We start from the raw sequence: 22,311 nt of genomic DNA, 5'->3' as shown, positions 1-22,311 counted from the left end.
TTCGTAGAAATAGGTAAAATCCTCTTTAAACAGTGGCAGAGATAACTTGCATACTCAACTCAGGAGCTTCCATGAAAACAGTGTTCATACCATCTTGAATTTGCAATGATACATGTAATTTTATGCGGCAAACGTTTCACATTTTCGAGTTTTCACCTAATGCCACAGGGTTGACTCTTACCCTGCTCTTCTTGCTTCGAGGCAAAAGCGAAATCCACTCTCACACCAAACCATTTAACAATTAATAATTTAAGGTTTTTAATTATATTTTTAGTTTCTTACTCATATTATGCAGTTATTGAAATCAAACAACGTTATAGCTCAAATTAAAGAATTTAGCGAGTAAATTTTTCCAAGAAAAGCTAATAAAAATGGTAGCTTGAACAGCGCTCTCCTAACACGTAGACACATCTGCCGATCTCTTAAAATAAGCTTACCATTACCAAGCCAGCTTAATCATACGGAAAAGTGCAGTATAAATAGCCTGCTATTTGAAGCGAGCCTAAAGTTGTCTGGAGGACTGCGTCTCACTTTAACAGATAGAAAACGTGTCGGCAGCGATGAAAAGTCAACCGAAAAGATATTTCATACAGAAATGTTTATGTTAGATTGGCACATCCAACTAAGTGGGTCTTTGCCAGGTTCCTTAAAAAATAACCCGCTTTAATGAACTGGTTCAAATTGAAGCTATTTTTAAAATAATTTTTTATATCACTTCTATTTGCTCCTAATTCAGAAAAATTAGTTTAAAAAAACCCCGTCAAATTTTTTATTTGAATCATGGTCTAGTTTTATCTTGTCACGATTGGAGAAATACAACCATTTAATATTTTTTTTTCAACTTGTAATATATCTTTTATAGTAAAAACTTTCGATTCTCTCTACAGAGCGTTTCCGAAATTGGTCAATCAGGATATTTTTTCGTAAAGCGTCTAAGACGTTGAGCTTTGCAGGTTGTATATAGCCAATAGAAGTTTCTTTATAATGTTTACGAAATGTTGCTCCGTTCGAAGTCTACGTGTTTTTCACTGAGTTATGAGGTCATTTAAAATAATAAGTTTATAACACCCAAAAAAACTTCTTTTGAAATGTTATATATCTGTGGTTACGTTTTTGTAGAAATTCAACTGTTTAAAAATTTATTGAATAACAATTTTTTTAAATTTCGTTCCAAAGAAGCTTTTGTGTTATTAGCTTTTTATTTATAGGACCTCATACCTCATTTTCAATCGGGTCAATTTAAAGCGAAATTATTTTATTTGTGTGCTTATGAGGTTTTCTTTCAACTTATTTTTTTAAAATCTTTTTGTCATACACCCACTGGTGAAAATATAATTTGACAGCTTTTCCTAAAATTTTCAAAAAATAGAAAGTTCTATGGCGGTATACACCTTGAAAGTTTAATTATTCAACGTTATATAGTTTTTGAGAAAAAAGACCTGATCAAGCAATTTTTAAACACTTTGTATACAGAGAAAGGCTCTATTGTGTTCTTTTTTTAAATTAATTAATTAATTTAAATGTAAAATTCACATTTTGGTTGTGAAAAATGTCATGCTGTTGATTAATTGTTGCGGTTTCGTTTACATTTTTCCGGTATAAGCTTAGTTTATTCCATAATAAAAACTAAAATTAAAATCAACAACGGATACTTCATGGTTAAAACGTTTTTATTTTTAAATTTTTTTAAAAATGTTTTAAACATGAAGTATCCGTCGTTGATTTTAATTTTAGTTTATACATCGAGACCATGGTAACCAAATTTAATTTATACGATTTATCTATAATATATTGGGCTGTAGCATGGAAGTATTTTTTTATATTTAGGTAGGTTAAACATGTTGAGACGATGTTAAGTGTCTCAACCAATCGAACCGACGGTCTGCCAGCATTCTTCTTCCATCAAGAATCAATTCAATTGGTACCATATCTACCCCCGGCGAATCGTATTAACACTTTCCTTCTCCCTAAGTATAAATAAAAACATAATCTAAAAAAACAAGGATTTAGATTTACGTTTTAAATTAAAATACTTTTATTTTTCTAACCTATTAAACAATTTGTAAAATCCAATTTAAATATAATACAAAAACTTTTAACGTTTAAAAATCATTAAATTAAATTTTTTTTAAATATTTAAACTACTACTGCATTAGGTTCACGTGGGAGTGCTCGTGCTCCAACACTTCTTCGGGGACAGACCGGACAGGAAGTGAGACATGTCTTAAAAGAGAATTCGCCTTCTCTCCTGGACGCGGACCATTTCTGAAAACCAATGAGAGCCACTGCGGACACTACGATTGTCGCGCCGAGTAAGCTAGTCCAGGACGGAATTTGACCCAAGACGGACATTTGCCAAACGAAGGCAAACACTATTTCAGAGGTTCGTGCCACTGACACGGGACCAGCGTGTTCGACCTGAAATCAAAAATTCATTTAAAAATACACACTTTAATTTTGCACAGTCTTAGAATGAACAAAGAAAATAAAGGCTTTCATTGATCACAGCGCCCCAAATTCAAAGAATGTAGAATTACATTGTCGCTTTCATTTAGCACACTGCCTCAATTAACAAATCGTAGAATTATAACTCTTTCATTTAGCCCAGAACCCGAAATTCGCAGAGTGAAGAATGAAAATAAACTCTTTCCTTTAGCTCAGCGCCCTCAATTCACAGAACGTAAAAATAAAATAAACGCTTTCATATCATCAAAACCGTAACTCTGCCATAGTCCTCTTTTTACGAAAAAATATTACAAGGTCGGCTTAAATAGGGGCCCGAAATGAACCTAACCAAAATCAGTCTCATCAAAAGTAATTATATCTGTCAGGGCTAGTGAAATATGTAATTAAAATCTTGGGAAAAGCTCAAGTACATATTCCAAGTGCGTTGACCGACGTACTATTCCTTCGATTGTCGTAGTTTTTCGTGCAAAAAATTTAACGCCTAAAATCTCTGAACACAGATGGAAAAGGTTTCGTCCGTTACGAAGAACTTCATTTCACTTATACAGTGCCTTCGACCATGATAAACATTTCGCCATGTGTCTCTGAGAAAGGTGGTTAGCCCACTAACGGTTACTTCTCTATGTGACTCACACTTTGAAACAGTATGTTAAAACAATAAAGTAATTTTACTAAGGTTGAATGACTATGTTGAGACTATTTTTAGATTTGCTTCCAATCCACCTCATGCTCGAAAAGAAATTGACCCGGTAGTTCATTTGTTCTCTAAAATAAACGTCTTCTGACGCGATTTAAGGGCAGGCCATTGACGTTTTCGTTTCTCCGCTCGTGCAGGGACTAAATTCATAGTCATTCTCCCAAAAGTCTACATAAATTCATTCTTGGATAAAAGATTTTTTAAGTGAGCCAAATTTAAAAGCTAGAGGTAATTAGTGTTGGCGTTAATTATACACAAGTGATAGCTTAAGTTAGCAGACGATATTTCAATTAAGTCTACTACTCCTTTTAGGCACTCAAGCGTTTTAAAATTAGCTTTGCTTTTGTGTAATTAATTTAATCTGAAACTAACTTGTGTTGCTAAAACAAACAGAAGCATCCCAAAGGTTCCTAAGACGGCACTAGCGACGACGAAGGTAGAATCCCATCCACAACTGGGTTGTTGGAAGTCCTTTCCAGAAATTAGCGAGAAGGAAAACGCGACGCCGATGGAAAAGATGGCCATCGTGGCATTCGTGATTGGAAATGGAACATGGGCCGCTTTTCTATCGGAAGAAACATTATAAATGATTCCATGATGCAATGGGTGCTTCAATAAAACCGATTGAGCAGTTCGCTAGAAAGTATTAATAAACAGAACCGTATCGTTAAATCTGCTCTATTTATGGTCATTGTTGCTTAAGCTTCAAGCGGTGCGATAAATAAGGGATGGTTTTCGAAGTACAAAAAAGCTGTGATGACCAGTGTTGACGCAAAAAATATCCATAGCGCCAGTAATGACGTGAATCTTCCCTGTGGTAAGTACAAAGGTTTTTACTCACGTATACAGAAAAAGTGTAACTAAACATTAAAGTTTAAATCAATAAAACTTTACGTCGATGGATATTTCATGGTATTTTATTAAAAAAAAACATTTAAAAACTACGGACGCTTTCGGGCTGTAGCCCCTTTTCAAGCGTCTGAAAAGGGGCTGTTACGCCCATTAGTGGAAACTAAGCAGTAGCCCTATGGATAGAGATTTTTTGCATTGGCACTCGCAATGGAGGTGTTTATACCCTATTGTAAAATGGAAACCAACCTAAGCAATTGACTATTTAACGTTTTTGTCGAACCTAGTTGAAATTGTTTGACATGTGTATCCATTACAATTGTGCTAGCTAGGCCAATCTGGTAACCAACTAACCGAATATATTTTGTCCATTGATCCCGCTTTGGTTACGATGGGGGAAAGCTAAAAGAGAGAGATAGGTTTTATTGAAGATCCTATTTATGACTTAAATACACTTTGTAAAAGAGCAATTATTATTTGCGTATTACCTGAGCGAAATGTACATAGCAGCCATAAGTATGCAACCAGCGAAAATTAGACCAAATCCGAATATTCGATTACTGAATTCTTGGCTGGACGAGGTGGAATCAGTGCCGAATATGAAGGACGGTCGGCACACTAGAAGCACTCCAACCAAGGCGAGGAGGACGGTTACAATCTACAAAAATTTCAAAATAACAATTACTCACCGTATAGACTTTAGAAATCATTGCTTGTACGGAAATTGTGATCGCCAACATAATTTTTCGTTAATACAAGATCGTTTTATGAAGTGGTTAGCACAACTTTTGTTTATTTGTTCATCTAGATCGTCAGTTTTTACTTAAAAAACATGTAGAATGGTTAAATCTAATTATCTTTAATTAATTATATAAAGAAAATTTATCGAATATTTTAATAGAAGTATAATCCAACAAAATGATAAGATTCACAGACGGAGCATCGACATGTGGGGCATTTATTAAATATTCATTAAGTCAAAAAAGTTCTACTAGAATTCATAAGATGGTGTGACAAGATAAGTTATAATCATCCCTCTAATGACTCCCCTAACCAACATAAGATTACGATTGCAAGGAAACCTTTGCAATGCGTTATTCGGCAAAGATAGGCTAGTGCGCTCTCCATAAAAAGCCTTAAGTAAATAATTTATTTTTGCTACAAAAAAACCTTAGAGCTTTTTTTAACCTATAAGATCATAACAGAGGCCATATAAAAAGCCAAAATTGTATTCAGATGAAAAAGAAAATGCAGGCAGCGCGTGACTTCCAAAAGAAAAACCATGCCCAGCTGAATTTCGCAAATGAAAGCGGATAATATCTCCCGGGAATCATGACAACACTTGCTATAGCTTCTTCTACATATAAGCTGTTAACCTGAGACATTGAGTTGGGAATATAGTAATACTAGAGCCAAAATTGGTAATTGAAAGCTGAGGGCACGTCCTTGAAGTAACGTACGTACCGAAAGATATATCCTTAGTTGGTAGCATCATCTAACGCAATTTAAGCTAGCTGTGCTATCTACCACCATGTTAAAGAAAGTTTAAGCAAACACTATTAAAATAAATATAAATTTTTCGAATGATAGGTGAAGCCGCCGACTAAAGTAGATGCGAGCGTCGAATTTTGATTTCCATAAAATTTTCCTCGATACCGCAACCACAGCAAATAAACTCAATGGTTTACGATAGAGTTTCTTCGCAGAAATTGGTAGATAATATGTAAAGAGAAAGGTATACACATCTTTATTGCAATACGTGTGAAATTTTTACACACGCAAGTTGACTAGTAGTGCGATGATATACACACAATGATCTTAGCTACTACATCGGGAAAATAAGGTTGTTAAATCGGTTCATAACACAAACCTTGTGGAATTTTATATTTTAAATCGTTAGGTGCAGTTAGTTAGGTGTACGTAGACGCGGCTGAGAAAGGAAAGCAGAGGGAAGGAAATTCATGCCTTTTAGAATTTACGTCAAGCCTCTGAAGGAAGGTATTTTTTCATCTTAAAAGCAAAGACAAACTTCACTGGTAAAAAATATTTATGATAAAACGAAATATTGTAGATATGAATTGAACGAACTATGTTTCAGACTTAACCCTACCATTCCCAAAACAATTTAACAACTTTTCCCGAATCCCTCGAGAAATAGGAAACAAATATAACCAGATCCAATCAAACATGAAAAAACCTTCAGATGTGTCACCCATATCCTACTGATCATTATTGACTCTTTCAATAACTTTTCTATCGCGATTACGTGTATCACCATCTAAATATTACTCGCGTACCAAGCCTCACCGGACGTTGGATTTAGATACGAAAGCTAAATTAAACAATGTGATAGACACAATCGCAGGGAGTCAGACGTCTTTAAATAAATATCGCTTAAAGGTTAGGTGGAAAACAATAACATACAATAAAATAACTTAAATTTCAGTTTTCATTAAAATGATATCATTCAAAATAAGCAATACTAACCCGACATGAGCCCCACCCAACATGATCTGATTTGACCCGATACAAAATGAGCATCACCCGATCTGTCCTGTTTTCCCCGATACGAAATGAGCCCCACACGACACAACCGAACCTTACTTGACCCTATATGAAATAAGCCTCACCCAACCCAACTTGACTTGACTTGACTTGACTTGACTTGACTTTCCCCGATACGAAATTAGCCACACCAAACCCACCCTGCCCTGACTTACCCCGATACAAAATGAGCCCCACCCCACCCAACCCAACCTGACCCTAATTGACCGGATATAAAATGAACCCCCACCCGATCCAACCTGACCTGACTGGACCCGATACGAAGAGAGCCCCACCCGACCCGAACTGACCTGACCTGACCTGACTTTCCCCGATACAAAATGAGCCCCACCCGACCAAAACTGACCTAAATTGATCCGAAACGAAATGAGCCCCACCCAACCCAACATTACCAGACTTGACAAAATGAGCGCTACAAGACCCAACCAGACCTGACTTTCCACGATACGAAATGAGCCCCGACCGATCCTACCTGACCTGGCTTGGCTATCCCCGATAGAAAATGAACCTTACGGGACCCAACCTGACCTAACTTGACTTGATACGAAATGAGCCCCAAGTCCAACATGAATTGACCCATTCGAAATGAGACCCACCCGACCCCACCTAAACTGACTTTCCCCGATACGAAATGAGCCCCACCCGACCCAACTTGGCCTTACTTGACCCGATACGATACGATATGAGCCCCCAGTTCGACCCAACCTGATCTGGTTTGACCCAATACGAAATGAGCGACACCCAATCTGACCTGACTTTCCCCGATACGAAATGAGCCCCACACGACCCAACCTGACCAGACTTCACCCGATAGAAAATGAGTGGCACCCGACCCAACCAGACCTTACTTTCCACAATACGAAATGAACCCCAACCGATCCAAACTGACCTGGCTTTCCCCGATAGGAAATTAACCTAACTGGACTTGATACGAAATGAGCCCCCAGTCCAACATGACTCGACCCGATTCGAAATGAGACCCACCCGACCCCACGAGACCTGACTTTCCCCGATACGAAATGAGCCCCACCCGACTCAACTTGGCCTTACTTGACCCAAAACAAAATGAGCCCTCAGTTCGACCCAACCTGATCTGACTTTACCCGATACTAAATGAGCGCCACCCGACTTTACCTGACTTTCCTCGATACGAAATGAGCCCCCCAGTCCGTCATGACTTGACCCGATCCTACTGATCATTATCGACTCTTTCAATTACTTTTCTATAGCGATTACGTGCATCACAATCTAAATATTTCTCGCGTACCGAGCCTCACCGGACGTTGGATTTAGATACGAAAGCTAAATAAAACAATGTGATAGACACAATCGCAGGGGAGACGTCTTTAAATAAATATCGCTTAAAGGTTAGGTGGAAAACAATTATATAAAATAAAATAAGTTAAATTTCAGTTTTCATTAAAAGGATAAATTCAAAATAAGCAAGAACTAACCCGACATGACCTGACCCGATACGAAATGAGCCCCACCCGACATGATCTGATTTGACCCGTTTTGAAAAGAGCATCACCCGACCCGACCTGATATGACCCGATACGAAATGAGCGTCACATTACCCGACCTGACTGGACCCGATATGAAATGAGCACCACCCGACCTGACCTGCTTGCCCCAATACGAAATAAGCCCCCAGTACGACATGACTTGACCCGATATGAAATGATCCCCATCTGACCTAGGCGGACCTGACTTTCCCCGATACGAAATTAGTCCCCCAGTCTGACAATACTTGACCAGATACGAAATGAGGCCCTCCAGTCCGACAGACTTGACCTGATACGCCATGAACCACACTTGACTCGAGCTGACTGGACCCAACAAGAAATTAGCCTTACACAAACTGGACTGCCCTGACCTGTAACGAAAAGAGCCCCGCCCCAACCGCCAGATATTTATAATCAGAGTTTCTACCTCTGATATTATTAAATATTATAAAACATGTTTCTAATATATCCCATTATTACATTAAAAAAATTTAATTTGTTTAAATTTAAAATTTGCTGAGTGCTCAAATTTTTTAAAATCACACTAGCGCTTATTCTTTACATATCCAAGAAATGTAAAGGTATCTGAAAGAACGTAAAAACTGACTATTATAGAATAATAAAATTATTCGGCTGACTACATTAAATGTTTTCCCTGCGTCAAGAGCCCATATTTTCTTTATTTTTTATTTTTATTTTATTTCTTGTAATGTACTCGATTTCCACGCTCGGTTAAAATTCCCCTTTGTTCCTCGCGATTTCGACGCTCACTATATATCTTTTAAAGCTTCCGCTTGTGACGTCAAAAACACGATAAATGAAACACTTAAGAACCATTGATATTTATTTTAAGAAAACTAGTAGAATGATAACATAAGTATGTTACGTAATGTAATTATGAAAATGTTTAATAAAATTAAGGAATTAAGTTATTAACCAATCCTGGATCAGTTAAGTAGAGAATCCCCTAGTTTTTAAATATGACCAAGGAGAAAAATACTACTAACAATGAATATAATACACTATAAGGCAAATATATATCAATTTCTCAATTTAACCGGCCAAGAATATAACTCTTCAAAAATAGTTAATACACTATCATTTATTTAATCGGAAATTTGTATTTTGTGTAAGCAAATAGATCATACTCGCCTACCGATAACGACATCTATTGAGCTAACGAGTTACTGCACTAGAGACGCCATTTGATTTGATGGCCAGCAAATAACATTGGCAATATTAGGTGATTATTAACCTACTTGAAAAACTCCACATTTCTCTTTGAGAAGAACGCAGGCGAATATGCTAACGAAGACCGGAGCGCTCAGTAGAACCGCGGTACCATCCGCAATTGGAATGTACTTGATGGCGTAAAAACTCGTTATTTGTTGCACGGCACCAAATAATCCGGTTAAACATAGACACAAGACCGTTTTTCTGTCTAGAATGTCTTTCAATGATAGACCTTTGTACACAGCAACGGCCAGAAACGCGAACAGTTGAAAAAAACCCCGATATATCACAAACAACACAGGATCAGCGGACTCGACGATTTTGACTAAAAAATACGCGATGCTGAACGAAAAACTGGAAAAAATTGCTAATAATATTCCAGCCGCTGGAAAAGTAGATAAATTGAAATTCCACGGACATCGCACTCTACCTTTGTTACCTAACCGCACAATCGAAGCATTTCGCGTTCGATAATCCGATGAGTTTTCGATTAAAGAATTTTCATAAGCAGTCGTTGTAGTCGCCATGACTCAGCGGGTACCCAAATTCGTCTTCTTTCCTTAATGGCGATTTTGACCTTAGATATTTTGCTCTTAAGAATAATGATTTCTATCTTTCAACAGATTATCTAGAAAAAATATTAAAATCTTATATTAACAATAACAACTGTTAACAAGGTTATCTTTACCTTTAACATGCTGATCTTATAATTTGGAATTTCTGAGTCATTTGTTTTAGCAATATATTGAACCGTATCTTATAACCCATTGATATGCGCCGACTGTTGAAGAGAAAAGCCGTCGAATTTAATTTGTTTCATGGTCTGTAATTAAACGGAGAGGAAGTATGAGCCAACGTGCAATGTATAGATAAACCAACGGAACAAGATAATCTGTGATACGCTGTCAACGTTAATTCAGCCAGATTAAACAATATACAGGCTATAAACTTCGTTCTAAAAAATTAAAGTTTTGACATTGAAATATTACTAAATATAATAAAAACAACCATATACAAGGTGTTACGGAAAAACAAAAATTAAGTGACGTGTTCTTAGGGTCATATTGAGTCGAAAATGACTTATGAACATGGGTCCCAAAATGCATTGCTTTCGAGTAATTAGAGGTCGGCGGAACAAATAAATTAACCGGCAAATTTCGATCAATCATAAAAATTTTGGTTAACTATTTAATTATGAACACTTTATACGAATAAACAACGATTTAATATGCAAAAATAATGGGTTTTTTCTAATAATTTTTGGATAATTGTCGGTTATGAATAAAAATAAATAATTGGATAATTTATCATTCAAACGCCTATCTCTACGAGTAATGGACCCTCGATATTATTTCTGGGGACACCTTAAAGACTTGGTTCGCGACATTAATGACCTACGATAACGAATAATTGATGCCAGTGGAACGATCCGTAAGACGACCTGGAATCTTCGAATGGATTCCAGAATCATTTGTAGGGGGTCATTTTGAACAATTTTTGTAATTAAATTAAATTGTACTGGTTTCATGACAATTGAAGAATAAAAATATCCCAATTCAAATTGAAACTTTCATTTAAACTTTGAAACACCTTCGTTTTACGTAAAATGTAATTTACACACTTCATACTACTTATTCTAATTTAATATCGTACTTTTGATACAAGTGATCGTTTTCTTATCTTTTTCGAAAAAAAATACTTAATAAAAAGAAACAATTGGGTCCAAGGAGTAATAGAAACTGCACATTTGCCTGTTTTTCGACGTTTTGGAGGCCGGTTTTTGTGGGCCAATTACACGGAAGCATTTTGGGACCCATTTTTATTAAATATTTTTGACTCAATATGACCCAAAGAACACGTCACTTTATTTTTGATATGCTAATCCACAACATCCTGTTTATTTTACAAGAATATAAATGATTGTCGGAGACTGTACTGTTTCGGGATGTTTACGTGGTCTACACAAATAAAAGTTAAAAATAATTTAAAATTAAGAAAAATAGAAACAGAAATTACTAATATAAACCTACCAATGAAAAGTTGTGAAATAAAAGAACAGGAATAAATTTAACAATCCTTTTACTAATAAAGAACCAAGAAAATGATTAAATAGGGCCTTAATCATACCACCCTTTTTTCGTTTACCAGGGCAATACCTTTTTAAAAATAAACAAGATGATATCGGGTTTCGTTTACATATCTGATAATATACGACTTTCCGCAAACCGCAGAAAAGCAAACGCAAAAATATAATAAATACCAACTACCATAAATTGCTCTTTGCTCGATGGCGCTACATGAAATTCCCCTATCTTTGAATAATTAATTTACTAATTTGCAATTTATATTTTTTATTAAATTCCTTCTGACTAAAGCTGAGCACTGACCACGTTTATTACTTTTTTTATTAAAAATCAGCTCGTCTTAAATTAATTAATTACATTAATTCACTTACTACTCGAACATTATTCCTCGCCCAACCGGCACGACTAGATTACTCAATATAATAATATAAAGTTATAAAACCAAGAATATATTTATTTGGATTTGGTTTTTATGCGGCACGAGATGGGAGGGGGGTTCGAATTAATTACTTTAAAAGTCGCTTGATGACTAGGGCGTAAGCAAGGATAATACAACAGAGGTTACAAAAGGTTGAGGCCTGGCTCGTGACAGGAGTCTCCCACAACGGGTGGATGGGCTGGGTTGAAAAAGTGGGGACCGCATCCTTGTAAAACGCTGACTGTTGCCATCTGGAGGCAAAACTCCGCGACTCGCTTCGCGGTGAGAGCTAGAGATTCGGCTTAGACCTATGCCAAGCGGGTTATTTCAAATGTTTTTATTTTATTTATTTCGAAAATGGGAAAATACTTCGTGTATAGTGAGTATAAAAATCTTTGGCTGCTGCGCCTTAAGTTTTTATTTTTTTTATTTTTAGCATAAAATAACTGTAATCACTTTGAATTTGATCGATGTCTCGCTTAACGTTGATAAATTCTTCCTTACTAAAAGCATGGGCTGGCTTGGGATTGTTGTTATAAAGAATCCCTGTGATAAGCCATATGGGGCTGCTTCGGAGTGAGGGCGCTACAAAGCTGTTTTACCAGGATCAAAACTTATTTCCGCCCTTTTTCATTCCCCCCTTATTCTTCTACGGATGGGGGGCAAGAAACGCAATTAATTTCGTATCATCTCCTGTGTTATCCTTGGCTTAAGGTGGTGCCTTGGGTATTAGCCAAGCTTATTATTATTATTATTATTAATATTATTCTTAGCCTCACCGGCGTGCGCTTGAATCGTATCAGAGGACGTTTAAGGACTGAGTTTATTTTCATAAATAGGAGCCTACTTTTTGAGCATGAAAAGGGATTGGGAGCCAAGCCACAAATCATCTCAACATACTCATTATCTCTAAGAATAAACACATATATTCTGAAATATAACAATTGTATTAAAAAAAATTATACCTTACTATGACTAGATAATTATTAATTCATTCCGAATGTTTTTTGTTGAAACCAGTCTACGTGCATATTTCGACCGAATAGCATTAGCAGTACGAGAAAGTAGATATTTCTCTCGTACAAAAAATACTATAATCTTCTGATATTCAACTTAAATAACCGAATTAAATATAAGATCAATAAATAAATACGACTTATTAAAGAAGTTCTGTTAAATATTCTAAATAATTGAGGGCTTATCATAAAAGAGTGTTAGACTGATTGATATTTGTTAATTTTAATCTTTAATCAGAATTTTACCCCTTTACTTCAAGAACAGGAAACAATTAGCGCATTTACATAACGATTATTTCAACAGCATTCTTTTAAAGAAAGCCAAAGCTTTCACTATGAAATTTCGATAGCTTAATCGCTTAAGCTAGGTGCCCACTGGCTCTCCGTTTCGTATCCGTCCTGCCTTCCACAAAGCATTGTCTCCGTTACGAAGCAAAGGCTTGTGGAACCTAGGACGGAGACGTTACGAAGAGAAGTGAGCGCTTGGCCTTACGTGTAAGATAAGAAATGATAAAAAGTGAAAGTATCGTTTTGTAAAACCACTTAAAATCGTCGTAAAGAACGCAAAGGGGGGAATGGGACTGCAGCTTTTAGATTATTTTACGGAGAATATTCGTGGGGAGATCCATAGCTTGACTACATGGGGAGGGGACCCTTTAGGGTAAAGACATTTTCAAGGGTGGAGGCATAGGTAGTACGGCCGTGGCGGCCGCCATATGGGAGATTGTAAAGGAAGGGGGGGGGGTGCGAAACGCTCGTAAAATAGTGTATTGCTTCGGTATTTTGCAGCTATACCTGATCCCTGGCCATTTTAATGTTTCGTCTACGACACCATATCTCAAACGGAAAAGGAATTATTTAGAAAAATTAATTTTTATTTATTTATTATCAATATAGGTTTTATCAGTCCATAAGTTTTATAAATACGTTATACATAATATTATTAATATAAAGCACATCAAATATTTTTCATTACAATTTTCTTAATCATTGATTTGAACTTGATTTTCTTTATTATAATTTATTAATTATTATTAATTATTATAAATTTGTAAATAATTATTAATAATTATTAATTATTATAAATTTGTAAATAATTATTAATAATTATTAATTATTATTAATTTGTTAAGAATTATTAATTTGTTAAGAATTATTAATTTGTTAAGAATTATTAATTTGTTAAGAATTATTAATTTGTTAAGAATTATTAATTTGTTAAGAATTATTAATTTGTTAAGAATTATTAATTGGTTAAGAATTATTAATTGGTTAAGAATTATTAATTGGCCAAGAATTATTAATTGGTCAATAATTATTAATTGGTCAATAATTATTAATTGGTCAATAATTATTAATTGGTCAATAATTATTAATTGGTCAATAATTATTAATTGGTTAAGAATTATTAATTGGTTAAAAATTATTAATTGGTTAAAAATTATTAATTGGTTAAAAATTATTAATTGGTTAAGAATTACTAATTGGTTAAGAATTATTAATTTGTTAAGAATTATTAATTTATTAATTATTATTAATTTATTAATTATTATTAATTTATTAATCATTATTAATTTATAAATTTATTATTAATTTGTTAAGAATTATTAATTTGTCAAGAATTATTAATTTGTCAAGAATTATTAATTTTTCAAGAATTATTAATTTTTCAAGAATTATTAATTTATTAATTATTATTAATTTATTAATTATTATTAATTTATTAATCATTATTAATTTATTAATTTATTATTAATTTGTTAAGAATTATTAATTTGTCAAGAATTATTAATTTTTCAAGAATTATTAATTTTTCAAGAATTATTAATTTTTCAAGAATTATTAATTTTTCAAGAATTATTAATTTGTTAAGAATTATTAATTGGTCAAAAATTATTAATTGGTTAAGAATTATTAATTGGTTAAGAATTATTAATTGGTTAAGAATTATTAATTGATTAAGAATTATTAATTGGTTAAGAATTATTAATTGGTTAAGAATTATTAATTGGTCAAGAATTATTAATTGGTGAAGAATTATTAATTGGTCAAGAATTATTAACTGGTTAAGAATTATTAATTGTTTAAGAATTATTAATTGGTTAAGAATTATTTATTGGTTAAGAATTATTTATTGGTTAAGAATTATTAATTTGTTAAGTATTATTAATTTGTTAAGTATTATTAATTTATTAAGTTATTTATTTATTAATTATTAAAAATTTAATTATTATTAATTTATTAATTATTATTAATTTATTAATTTATTATTAATTTATTATTAATTTATTAATTATTATTAATTTATTAATTTATTATTAATTTCTTAATTTATTATTAATTTATTAATTATTATTAATTTATTAATTTATTATTAATTTATTAATTATTATTAATTTATTAATTTATTATTAATTTATTAATTATTATTAATTTATTAATTATTATTAATTTATTAATTATTAGTAAAGTCACGTACAGACTACACAACTTTATTAGTGCCAATTAGTTGTTTATGTTCAATTGACCAACTATTTGCACACAATAAGCTGCTCAAACCTTTCCTTTAATACGTTGGTTTTATTTAAATTAAGGTGGCTCACAATAATACAGCAATTGTCCAAAGAGGGATATCGATTTCGCATGCTGCCAATTTTTCCGTGACAATACTTACTGTTTGAAATTTATAAATTTGGTTTTGTAAATGACCATTTAGACAAGATAACTGTTATTTCTATAATTACAATATTTTATATTAAAACAGATGACGGGGCAAATATTTAAAAGTTCGTCAAGGAATAAATCAATTTTGTTGGTCAAATATAAAATAGCTAAATATCTAACATAACTGTACACCAAAAATCGGTCACATAGACGAAAAAGCTTCAGTGTTGCTCCTCAAAAAGTGAACTATTTTTCACCGTTCACAATTGTTTGGCAAAAATTTAGTAACTTATATTATCAAAGGTTGTATAGTCTGAAAAACCCTTTACATTATAAATAAATTTCCTTATAAAGAACTCAGCGTTTACACAATTGGTAATTTGTCATGTACATAGAAAAGAATAACTTTGAAGTAAAATGCGATAAAAACGTTAATTTTCATTCAAAATTTTCGAAGATAAAATAAAAATAAATAGATTTGGAATATTTTAACGGTTCAAGCGTATATTTTGACTCAACCGGTTTGAAACTGTTTTACCAATTGTCCAAAAACAAATAATCCACTTGGCTCTATTTTAAAATCTGTTGATTGAAGTAGCCTGCGATGAAGACGTGCGCGTTATAATTACATCCCACGCGTTTTAAATTTAAGAACCTTTTAGTCCAAGAGCCCATGACAAAATAAGCATGTGATAAGGTACACGATGGGTTAAGGTATTTTTTAAATAGGTTAGTGATTTGTAACAAAGAACTGTTTGTCTTACGGGTCAAAGTGGGGCTTTCCGGAAATACGAACCACGTGACGTCACTTCCGGTGACCTTGAAAATTGATATGACCCGATATTGGTATCACTCCATTGGTCTTAACGTGCTCTTACCAAATATCGCTAAATAAACTTTCAAATCTGAACCAAGAGGCGTATTAGATTCAAAAACTAATTTCGTGCCCCTCCCAAATTTACATGTATAAGACAAAATAACTTTTTTAGTCTTATACGCCGTTTGGTTCAGATTTGAAGGTTAAATTAGCGATATTTGGTAAGAGCACGTTGAGACCAATCTAGTGATACCAATATCGGGTCATATCAATTTTCAATGTCACCGGTAGTGACCTCACGTGGTTCGTATTTCCGGAAAGCCCCACTTTGACCCGTAAGACAAACAGTTCTTTGTTACAAATCACTACCCTAATTAAAAAATACCTTGACCCATCGAGTACCTTATCACATCCTTATTTTGTCATGGGGGTCATTCCACGTGAAATCGTCAAGCGTTGTTGCTCGATAGTAACGGATTTCGCCCAAATTTTTTTCCCTGGTTTATTTACCGTAAATATGAAGCATCCTGGAGTTTAGCGAGCTAATTTCAAAAATTCGAAAAGTTATGATTTTTTGAAATTTCATGCATTTTGGCTAGAGTTTCGTTACTTAATAAACATTTTTTTTAGTAACATGATTCGTAAAGCTCTTCAAAATATGGAAATTGGTACTCATAGCTCAAAAGACCTACAGATTCCGAATTTGGCTTCCAATTTACTCTATGGGCTCTAGTGTTTGATATAAGAGCTGATTGGGGGGGTAGCGTAAAACATCGTTTTTACAAAGGGGTCCATCTCAGAATTCAATAAAAATTTCAAATAAGCAAATGGAAAGGTCCCTCTTAAATTTGGTGTTGGCGAACAAATTATTTTTATCAAAACGAATTTTTTTAAATCGGTCAATTTTCGCGTTTTTCGCAAAACTGCGGTGTATGAGCTGGATAGAGGGGTGGAACTTATCATTTATTTAACGAAATATGCCACATCCAAATTCAACCAAAAGTTCAAATAAGCACCTTCTTTAGTATAGAAAGGCCTCTGTCAAATTTGGTGTTGGCGACGAAACTATTTATATCAAAACGATTTTTTTTTAAATTGGCCATTTTTGGCATCTTTCGAAAAACTTCAGTGCGTGAGCTTAGGCGGGGTGGCATTTAATATTTAACGAAAAAGGCAACATTCAAAATTTTCAGTATTTAGCAATGCAATCATTGGAGACGGACGGACGGTCTATATATATATATATATGTCGGGAAATTAGTCCGTACTATTCGACGCGTCGCCTGCTTATACACTATACAGTAAGGTTATTACAATACGTTTGGCGCAATATCCGGGTTTCACACTATTATCACGGTTTATATATTTACACGGGTTAGACTACTTGTACCTTCATGCGTGCTAGCGTTTTCTGACAGGCAACCCTGTTTTCTACTATGATACTGGTACGCCCTCTAATGTATATAAACAGTACTAATTAATTTATTATTAATTAAATTTTTATAAATTTAAATTATAAATACACTAATGAGCTACCGTAATTTGATAATATGTATTTTAAAATTGTTGTGGAAACAAATGAAAAATATCGAGAATCACTAATCAGTTTCATTCACTCTCACGGTATCTCAACTTCTTATAACTGGCCCAATCGAAAAGATGAGCACTGTATTCCAGAGTGTGAAATACTTTGCCCTGTTAATAATCCAAAATCGCTAAGGGGAAGGCATTACTACTTTTCAAATGAGTGTATATTAAAGGCTAAGACAATATTTAAAAAAATGTAAATTAGGATTTTATTTAAAATTATCTGTTTATTTTATTTAATATTTTAAATATTTCATAGAAAATAAGAATAGAAAATTAAAAATTAAGTTCTTTGAAACCTAGAAATCAAAATTTGTCGAAATTTCTGGTAATTTTGGAAGGGATCTTTAAATATTAAGTGTCACCCCGCCTAAGCTCACGCACTGAAGTTTTTCGAAAGATGCTAAAAATGGCCGATTTCAAAAAATTCGTTTTGATAAAAATAATTTGTTCGTCAACACCAAATTTAAGAGGGATCTTTCCATGTGCAAGGAGGTGCTTATTTGAAATTTTTATTGAATTCTGAGATGGACCCCTTTGTAAAAACAACGTTTTGCGCTACCCCCCCCCCCCAATCAGCTCTTATATCAAAAAATAGAGCCCATGGAGTAAATTGGAAGCCAAATTCGGAATCTGTAGGTCTTTCGAGCTATGAGTACCAATTTCCATATTTTGAAGAGCTTTACGAGTCATGTTACTAAAAAAAATGTTTATTAAGTAACGAAACTCTAGGCAAAATGCATGAAATTTCAAAAAATCATAACTTTTCGAATTTTTGAAATTAGCTCGCTAAAGTCCAGGATGCTTCATATTTACGGTAAATAAACCAGGGAAAAAAATTTGGGCGAAATCCGTTACTATCGAGCAACAACGCTTGACGATTTCACGTGGAATGACCCAACTTGGGCTCTTGGACAATTTTGACAGTTACAATTTTCAAGTGATTAATTTATTTTCTTGGGCTATTGGAGAAAAGGTCATCGATTCTTTCTACAATTTCCGTATTCGCCGTACTATTGCCCGTCAATCCTTTTTGTTGTGAATTTCAGTATCCATGGAGACGCTATTAGCTTGCGTGATGACTGAGACCCGACTGAGAAAGTCCCTGTGGTGCTATAAATAATTCCCATTCTCATCTTCTCAAATATTTTCTCCTTTGGCACGCTTAGCGACTCTATGTATTATGCTTACACTGCTCAATTATAGATAAAACTATTGCAGATAAAACCTAACCAATGTAAAATTTGGTGAGTTTGTGAAAAGAAGCCATTTTATATAGACAAACACAAAAACTGTATTTATAAAATTAAGGACCAAATTCGGAGGGGCTCTATATCCAATTTTAAAGAATCATTACTTTACCACCCGAGCTATAAAAAATTGTATATAGTTTTATACACTTGTGCTAAGATGCTATATATTAGAGACGAATTCATTTCCTAGTAACCTACTTTAAGCCTCGGTCAAATATTAGTTGCATTTGAAATTTATATTGTAATATTTATTTTAATTTAATTTTCATTATTTATTATAAAATAATATTATAATTACAATTTGTCTACGTTTCATTTTCTACGAATTAATATATTTATTGGTCTAATTAAAATTAAATAGCCCCTTAATCAGATTACTAAAAAAACATTTTCTCGACACCCGTGACCTTCGTGAAATCACGTGGGATTACATAATTTCTTATTAAATCTGGTCACCGATAGAAGGCGCTTTCCGCAGTTTTTAACTCACGAGTAATAGGTCTTGCTGGCACACGCGCTCCGTGTAAAATCGGGGTCTATTTTATTTCATATGTTTATGGTTCGCCTATAGTGTGGGAATCAGATGTACGGATATTAAACGTTTTAAAAACAAAAATAACATTTTAGACGAAACTAAACTTTTATTGTTCCCAAAATTTATAGATTTCTTCAGGGATTCACAATTCGGTCATAGATTTCACGATTTGGTCAAATATTTCGCGATTTTGTCAAAGATTTCGCGATTTTGTCAAAGATTTCGCGATTTCGTTATGAATTCGAAATCTTTTAAGATTTATAAATTTTGCGGGAAGATTTAGTGTTTTTTTAAATAATTTCGGAATTGTTTTACGATTTCTTGAGATGTGTACGGGATTTTGCACGAGTGTCCGACCCCTCAGTGGCGGTGCACCCGCCTTAAGTATAGTTCAAAGAACGTGTGTATAAATTTCCAAAGCTGTATGATTTCCGTAAAGTTCAGGTGTTTTTATTACCATGCATTCACACTTTAATAAACTTGGTTTCCCGTAGCCACCATTTCCGCCATTTCCCCTCACTACATCCGCCATTCTGGCTTACTAACGGTGAGACTAGTTGGGGATTAAAGATTTATAATTACTCCAATCATCACACAAGCTTTTCTTAACGTATTTCACCTTTTTTGAGTATTTAGGGGGGGGGGGCAGTTTTTATGAAACTGTGAATTATTTATATAATTTATCGGTTACCTTTTTTAAAAGGAAACATTTGTATGTAGTGCAAAAACGACATCTGAATTTGCTGCCACTATTCCATACATAATATTAAATTATATTTAAAACTATTCTTTTAACGTAGGTCACCTCAGTTGTAAACAGGTTGATAAATCAGATAATACCAAATTAAATAGTACATTTCTTTCCGTACTACTACTACTTATAAACAACTTCGACAGCAGTGTTGCCGTTTACGTTTTGTATAGAATGGCGAAGGCACATATTTAATTTAACCTATTATAAAGCATAACAATAGCAATAATATGTATATTTATTATTAAAGGATTAATGAATGTTAGTATACACATAATAACAATAAAGGAATGTATATATAGATTCCTTTATTGTTATTGTGTATGTATATATATATATTATTTATGTCGTTTATAATTTTAATTCAATACTTACATCGCATTAGAATAATTAATATATTAATAGCAGATAAAAACTAACTAATCTAACTAATATTTTTATTATTTTTATTTTAATTCAAGGTTTTCCAAAATACCGATAAAGGATTAACGATCTTACTATTTCAATTAAAAGTTGAAATCAAATTTTTATCCAATATGGCCAGATATTTAAATATTGAAAATTTTGATGATGGTTACCACCACGTAGTTTTAATAGACTTTAAAATGTCTAGCAAAAAGTTCTAAAGCTAGGGATTTCCTTAAAGTCTAACATTACCAAAAGTTACTGGACCTGGGCGTGACGTGCACTTGAAACGGTAAATCGTAAATTCACCTTCTATTTTCCCAAGGCCAAATATACCAAATAAATTAAATTTTGATCAGATTTTTTATTGAATTTAAATTTGTCCTTAGGTTTAATTTTCCCAAAGCCAAATACACCAAACAAATTAAATTTTAATCAGATTTTTTATTGAATTTAAATTTGTCGTTAGGTTTAATTCTCAAGTAACCTTGGCTTTCATTTTGGAGCCACAAACAAAAACCCTGATACTAGAAGATCACAGAACGAAAAAAAGACTTCTCGTTATAACAAGAAATGTATCAATGGACGATAGCAATAATCTTTAATTAACTTACCGAATGAGTCAGTCTACGTTGTATCATTCCATGAGATGTTGAACAACAACGCAAAACTCTAAATATGTTACGCGTAGATGTTGAACTGGCTCTTTCGCTTTGACACGCGGTGAGCGGGGAACATAACAACTCGGTAAAAAACCGAAACGAGAATCTGGCGTCAAGCCACCTTTCAAAAACTGGCTCTTCATCCACTGAAAGAGTTTAAAAAATCTCTTTGAAATTTGCAATTATAATGACGCAACTAGCAAAACCTCGGGGTAACGAGCTCACCTTCAATTATTGTCGACTTTCTTTTTTCATTACCGACTGCCTATTAATATAAATTAACAAACTGTGCCCTAAGCTCACAGTTACTTCTATCTTTTTTTATGTAGTAGAGAGCTTCCAAAGTAACAGGTTATATCGGCAAACGGCCTTCGCTGCGAAACTAAACCGTGCGCGTACACTGTCGGCGTTTTTCACTGAATGAGAATGAGATCGTTAGGAACCTGTGTACGGGTTTTATTCACGCTACGTAGTTTATTATATACGGATCAATAACTTTAAGTCGCGTATGAGGCTTTTACAGTAAAGCAGTATTGTAATACACGTGTTTTATACTGCGTATTTACACGATTGTCAAATAGACAAAGTGCATAGACTAAGACGCCATCTAAGGACATAGATAAATTAAATTTGTTTTTTTAAAGGTAAAAGTATTTTAAATGTTTTTCCCATTTATAATTTGTTAACAGTTGGCAATCCAGGATTTTCTTCGAGGTTTGCTAGACTATGGAATTCTCCCAAAAGGCATACCAGTATGTGATTTTCCAAACAATCTGTTGACCACAGCCTACTTAGCCGAACACC

At 33.6% G+C, this 22,311-nt stretch overlaps 1 protein-coding gene across 1 annotated transcript; it reads right to left on the bottom strand.

Moving 5' to 3' along the window:
- Positions 1-2,051: 2,051 nt before the first annotated feature.
- LOC149956622 (solute carrier family 35 member G1-like) lies at positions 2,052-22,001 on the bottom strand. The gene is made up of 7 exons (XM_090164729.1): positions 21,733-22,001; positions 21,460-21,653; positions 10,004-10,138; positions 9,342-9,943; positions 4,501-4,670; positions 3,536-3,728; positions 2,052-2,418 (listed from the first exon to the last, which is right to left on the bottom strand). The coding sequence occupies exons 4-7, from the start codon at positions 9,840-9,842 to the stop codon at positions 2,137-2,139; spliced, it is 1,146 nt and encodes a 381-aa protein (XP_090020855.1). The 5' UTR covers positions 9,843-9,943; positions 10,004-10,138; positions 21,460-21,653; positions 21,733-22,001; the 3' UTR covers positions 2,052-2,136.
- Between the last annotated feature and the right edge of the window lie 310 nt (positions 22,002-22,311).

This window comes from Leiobunum rupestre, chromosome 2, assembly GCF_980474605.1.
Source record: "Leiobunum rupestre chromosome 2, qqLeiRupe1.1.hap1, whole genome shotgun sequence".
Taxonomy (NCBI): Eukaryota; Metazoa; Arthropoda; class Arachnida; order Opiliones; family Sclerosomatidae; genus Leiobunum; species Leiobunum rupestre.
This window is presented reverse-complemented; position numbering and strand designations above follow the sequence as displayed.